The sequence below is a fragment of the Ranitomeya imitator genome, chromosome 4, assembly GCF_032444005.1.
Source record: "Ranitomeya imitator isolate aRanImi1 chromosome 4, aRanImi1.pri, whole genome shotgun sequence".
Classification (NCBI taxonomy): domain Eukaryota; kingdom Metazoa; phylum Chordata; class Amphibia; order Anura; family Dendrobatidae; genus Ranitomeya; species Ranitomeya imitator.
Window position 1 is genome coordinate 710520655 of NC_091285.1, and position 6269 is coordinate 710526923.

At 38.2% G+C, this 6269-nt stretch overlaps 1 protein-coding gene across 1 annotated transcript; it reads left to right on the top strand.

The window, feature by feature from the left end:
- The first annotated feature begins 2668 nt into the window (after positions 1 to 2668).
- On the top strand, positions 2669 to 3796 carry LOC138674870 (olfactory receptor 5P81-like). The gene has a single exon (XM_069762691.1). It carries the CDS (start codon positions 2834 to 2836, stop codon positions 3794 to 3796), a length of 963 nt encoding a protein of 320 aa, XP_069618792.1. The 5' UTR covers positions 2669 to 2833.
- Positions 3797 to 6269: the final 2473 nt, after the last annotated feature.

Consider the following 6269-nt stretch of genomic DNA (forward strand, 5'->3'; position numbering starts at 1 on the left):
TGGCTGTGCCTGGTGATTGATGCAATCGATGTAATCATTGATCGCACCAATCAGAGTGGGTTCAGTGATGCCTGGCATTGCCAGGCGCCACACTAGAATCGATGCTCTTGGAGCACAGATTGTAGGCTGGAGCTTCAAAGGTAAACCAATACCACAAAGGTAAACCAAAAAAACATGAAAGAAAAGAAGAGAAAAAAAATATGTGAAATACAGGGACCTCTAGAAAACGAATCACAATTTTTTTTTAGTACAAAACTACAGGCAAAAAAAGCACATAATAAAAACATTTAAAAAGCACAAAGCCTAATATTACTGACCAAAAGACTCCTGTTAAAGAATTAGTCACCGTAATCCATCATACAGTACAAGCACGTGAACACATGACCACCATATATCCAATAATAATAAATACACATCACAATGTCCTACTGTTTACAAAGAAATAAAGGAGAAAAGTTTACATTAATAAAAATGCATTTCATGTGAAAGATGATAAAACCTGATTAAATGTACAAAATCCTTATAAGAAACACCATGTAAAGGCAATATCACACAAAAATAGCAAAAATGTATCTATAAATAAACACACAAAGGATGCAATATCCAAATCAAGGTGGATATTTAAGAGAGCTCAACAAAAGATTAATAGGGCGAGATTCAACAGCCCAGAATAGGCAGAGTGAACACATAAAATCTCTGCCTATAATCAAGACAGAAAAGCGGTCTTACCTCTTACATAATGCCACACAATGTGTGGCTTCCTCAGGGGCAGATCTATATCCTTCTGAATCCTTTCTCTGTCTCCTCTAGTATTATCCCTCCTAGCTTTGCATCATCTGCAAATTTGATTAGTTTACATTCAGTTTACTTGTCTAGATAATTGATGAAAATGTTTAACAACACTGGGGCCAGGGCAGGGCCTTGTGGTACACCACTTAGAACACTCTTCCAATTGGATGTGCAACTATTTATCACCACTTTTTGAGTGCAATAACATAGAGCCAGTTATGAATTCACCTAACTGTAGCCTTAGGATAGCATGTGATACTATATCAAACACTTTTCTGAAGTTGAGATATACTATATCTACTGCATTTCCCTGATCCACTCAGTCAGTGATTCCATCATAGAAGAAAATTAGATTAGTCTGGCATGACTTTTTGGTAAAAACCCATGCTGGCTACGGTTAATTACTGAATTCTTATTCTTTCTTGCACACATGCTGTTTAATAATTTGCTTTCCTTTTTTGAAGACAGGGACAACATTTACCCTTTTACAATCTTCTAGGAATTCTCCTGTGCTCTTGCATTTTTCAGATTCTGGCTAGTGATTCTGCAATTTCATCTGCTATCTATTTCAGTACCCTAGGATGTAATTCCTCTGGACCAGGAGATTTAAATTCATGTAAATTAGCTAAGTGTTCCCTCGCCATCTCTCTTTTTATGGATAGTGTGGATTCTTTTATTCCATCGATAGCACCGTGAAGATCAGTTGATGCTACAATTGCTTTCTTAGAGAACACAGATGCAAAATAGGAATTTAAAAGTTTGTCCTTCTCAACATCACTTTTGACCACTTCACCCTTTTCATCCTGTAAAGATCCTATAGCATTTTTTTACTTTTCTTTGGACTTTTTTATTGCTTTTGGTCTCAATTTCAAACGTCACTTCTTTACTGCCTTTAGTTTTTCTAACGCTTTTCCTGCATTCCCTGTGAACAGAATATAATTTTTCATTAGATATGCCCCTTTTTCATTTGATAGAAATTTCTTCTTCTTTTTTTTAGCAACTCTTTAAGTTCTGTGTTCATTCATCCTGGTCTCTTTAAATGCTTCCATGGCACCATCTTGTGAACTCAGCTTCTGACAGGCCTGAGGTCTGAAAGTACATCACATGTTCTCAATGAAAGTCTATGAGAATCAGCCAATGTCATGAAGAACGACCATGGAGAATGATCTTAAGGATAAGAAAAGCAAGGTGTTCTGAAAGTGATGATATGGCCCCAACCAATCTCCGATCTCAACATCATCCTGTTTGTGTGGGATTGTTTAAAAATACAAAACAATGTGGGCAAACCTATACTTAATCCACAGAAGATCTGTAGATACTTCTCCAAGATGCTTGGGACAACCTCCCAGCCAACTTCCTTCAAGAACTATGTGTAAATGTCGCTAGAAAAATATAATGCTTTGATCCTGTTTGGAAGGCAAAGTTTGATAACATCAAAAATTAATTTGATTTATATTTCTGATTTGTTTATTCACTTTGCATTTTACTATTTGACAAAAATAAACTAAAAATAAAATAAACTTTTAACACGTCTAATTTTTAAATTATTTTTAACTGCATAATTCTTGACTCTCCTGCATAAAACTATCTCACTGCATTTTATACACAGTAAAGTACTTTATATTTTTGTAAGTTTACACATTGTGGATATTTAGCATACAAAACATGAAAGCTTTTATGCCAAAATTCTCTGAAGGCAAAATAATTATCAATTCAGTTAAACATCTGGTCTCTTTTGTCTAGAACATTCACTTGAGGGTGATTATCGGGGTCCAGTGGGCATTTGCTATGTTCTGCTGAGACTATAAAAATGAGAACATCTGAAAGATTTTGCCTTTATATCAAAAGAGCCGTTGACGAAGATATGTCACAGATGAAAATATCCCAAAATTCTAGTGAACCTCCTCTAATAATGAAAACCATCACTAAGTATAATATAACTTGTTTTTAGTGGGCTACATTCCCAGATATTTTATACCTGAACTTGAATAAATACTCTTAATTTTTAGGAGAAAATAATTCTTGGATATTTATTGATATATAAATGATGTGTGATGTGAATCAGACACAAGTCACTCAGATACGTCTTCTTGGATTCCAAAGTCTTTCCGAATACAAACCTCTTCTATTCCTTCTGCTTACCCTGAGTTACATATGTATACTGGGAGGGAATCTTCTCATTATCCTTCTAGTGACCATCATTGACCAACTCAAAACTCCAATGTTTTTCTTTCTGAAGCATTTATCCATAGCAGATGTCTTACTGTCCACCAGCGTTATCCCCATGATGTTAGGCATTATGTTTGTTGAGGAAGGAGTTTTGTCCCTTTGGGGTTGTCTGACACAGCTTTATTTCGCCGGTATGTTTGGCTTTGTTCAATGTTTCCTCATTGCCATTATGTCTTATGATCGGTATTTGGCCATTTGTCATCCGTTACGATATTCCTCACTAATAAGTCCAGATCTTTGCCTTCGACTTGTTATTGGGGCCTGGTTTTTGATGATTGTGCTTGCTTCAAGTGAGTTCCTTGTTTATATTCAGTCTAACTTCTGTGGCTTGAATTACATAGATCATTTCTTTTGTGACTTTGGTCCCTTAATGGAATTGGCCACTTCAGACATTTCCATTGTAATGTTGCAAGACTTTGTTTATGGCATCTTTTTGCTTTTTTTCCCATTTGTTTTTATCATTGTTACCTACTTTTGCATTTTCTTTACGATCCTTAACATTTCTTATGGTAGAAGAAAAGCCTTCTCTACATGTAGCTCCCACCTGATCACAGTATGTGCATATTACGGCACCCTAATCGCAGTCTACATTACTCCATCTGATGAGAGCTCATCCAATACCAACAAATACAGATCCCTGTTGTATTTAGTGGTGACACCATTGATGAATCCTATTATCTACAGTCTGAGGAACAATGAGATTAGGAGAGCTATGCAAAAGATGAGATATATATATTTTTTTAAGCAAAATGAGTTTAAATGTTCAGCTCAGTGGTAATAAGCGAAGGCCTTATTCAACTATGAGTCAAATCATTACCCAAATCATTGTTTTCAATCCATTAGAAGTTGTATTGCAACTAGAAATGAGTAGATTCTTTAAAAGCAAATTAAATTTTCTGCAAATTTCACAGAAAGATGGATAGGTCAGAATCCACTATTTTTATGATTTGATTCCTCTGACTTCAGCAAAATCACTTCTGGCTGATCAACATTTTAGCGCTGGGAGGAAGTAAACATAATAAAATAATATTCACCCATCACATGGCCAGCGCTCCTACCGATTCTGCACTAGGATGTGGACAGATAACATTTAGGTAATTAATATTAATGGCCTTCAGGCACCTTTATTTCACATATAATAAAGTTGTGAATCTTATATTCAGGCCAAACTGGATTGAATCTCCTAAATTTGAAATTTGAATAGTTCACAAACAATACTTCTGCCTTTATTTATTCCTAGCCTGTTCTCCTGGAACTCAGCATATTTATGGAAGATTCTCCTATGTTATGCTTTTGTAGTGCGACTGTCCTACTGGTTTGGAGCCATCTACCTGATCATTCGTGCCAACCTGCACCACCAGCCTACAGCCAACTTTATAGCCCTTACTAACAGATCCCTGAGAAAATTCAATAAATGATGAAGTCTGGAGATCTGGTAAATGGAGTAGCTTGCGCTAAGCTTGTCTATGGTAGCCATTTTAGAAAATGTACATTTTTGTAAAAATTGAGAATTTAATTCTGTTCTAATATTTTCGCTTATTAACCCCTCTGTGACCTTAGACGTACTATCCCGTCGAGGTGCCCTGGGCTTATCTGACCCTGGACGGGATAGTACGTCATAGCCGATCGGCCGCGCTCACGGGGGGAGCGCGGCCGATCGCGGCCGGGTGTCAGCTGCTTATCGCAGCTGACATCCAGCACTATGTGCCAGGAGCGGTCACGGACCGCCCCCGGCACATTAACCCCTGGCACACCGCGATCAAAGATGATCGCGATGTGCCGGCGGTGCAGGGAAGCACCGCGCTGGGAGGGGCCTCCCTGCGGGCTTCCCTGAGCCCCCCGCAGCAACGCGATGTGATCGCGTTGCTGCGAGGGTCTCTTCACCTCCCTCCCTGCTCGAGCCCCGGATCCAAGATGGCCGCGGATCCGGGTCCTGCAGGGAGGGAGGTGGCTTCACAGAGCCTGCTCAGAGCAGGCACTGTGAAGGCTGCAGCGCTGCATGTCAGATCAGTGATCTGACAGAGTGCTGTGCAAACTGTCAGATCACTGATCTGTGATGTCCCCCCCTGGGACAAAGTAAAAAAGTAAAAAAAAAATTTTCCAAATGTGTAAAAAAAATAAAAAAAAATATTCCAAAATAATTAAAAAAAAAAAAAATATTATTCCCATAAATACATTTCTTCATCTAAATAAAAAAAAAAAACCAATAAAAGTACACATATTTAGTATCGCCGCGTCCGTAACGACCCGACCTATAAAACTGTCCCACTAGTTAACCCCTTCAGTAAACACCGTAAGAAAAAAAAAAAAAAACACGAGGCAAAAAACAACGCTTTATTATCATACCGCCGAACAAAAAGTGGAATAACACGCGATCAAAAGGACAGATATAAATAACCATGGTACCGCTGAAAGCGTCATATTGTCCCGCAAAAAAAGAGCCACCATACAGCATCATCAGCAAAAAAATAAAAAAGTTATAGTCCTGAGAATAAAGCGATGCAAAAATAATTATTTTTTCTGTAAAATAGTTTTTATCGTATAAAAGCGCCAAACCATAAAAAAATGATATAAATGAGGTATCGCTGTAATCGTACTGACCCGAAGAATAAAACTGATTTATCAATTTTACCAAACGCGGAATGGTATAAACGCCTCCCCCAATAGAAATTCATGAATAGCTGGCTTTTGGTCATTCTTCCTCACAAAAATCGGAATAAAAAGCGATAAAAAAATGTCACGTGCCCAAAAATGTTTTCAATAAAAACGTCAACTCGTCCCGCAAAAAACAAGACCTCACATGACTCTGTGGACCAAAATATGGAAAAATTATAGCTCTCAAAATGTGGTATTGCAAAAAATATTTTTTGCAATAAAAAGGGTCTTTCAGTGTGTGACGGCTGCCAATCATAAAAATCCGCTAAAAAACTCGCTATAAAAGTAAATCAAACCCCCCTTCATCACCCCCTTAGTTAGGGAAAAATAAAAAAAAATGTATTTATTTCCATTTTCCCATTAGGGCTAGGGTTAGGGCTAGGATTAGGGTTAGGGTTAGGGCTAGGGTTAGAGCTAGGGTTAGGGCTAGGGCTAGGGTTAGGGCTAGGGTTAGGGCTAGGGTTAGGGTTAGGGCTAGGGTTAGGGCTAGGGTTAGGGCTAGGGTTAGGGTTAGGGTTAGGGCTAGGGTTAGGGCTAGGGTTAGGGCTAGGGTTAGGGTTAGGGCTAGGGTTAGGGCTAGGGTTAGGGCTAGGGTT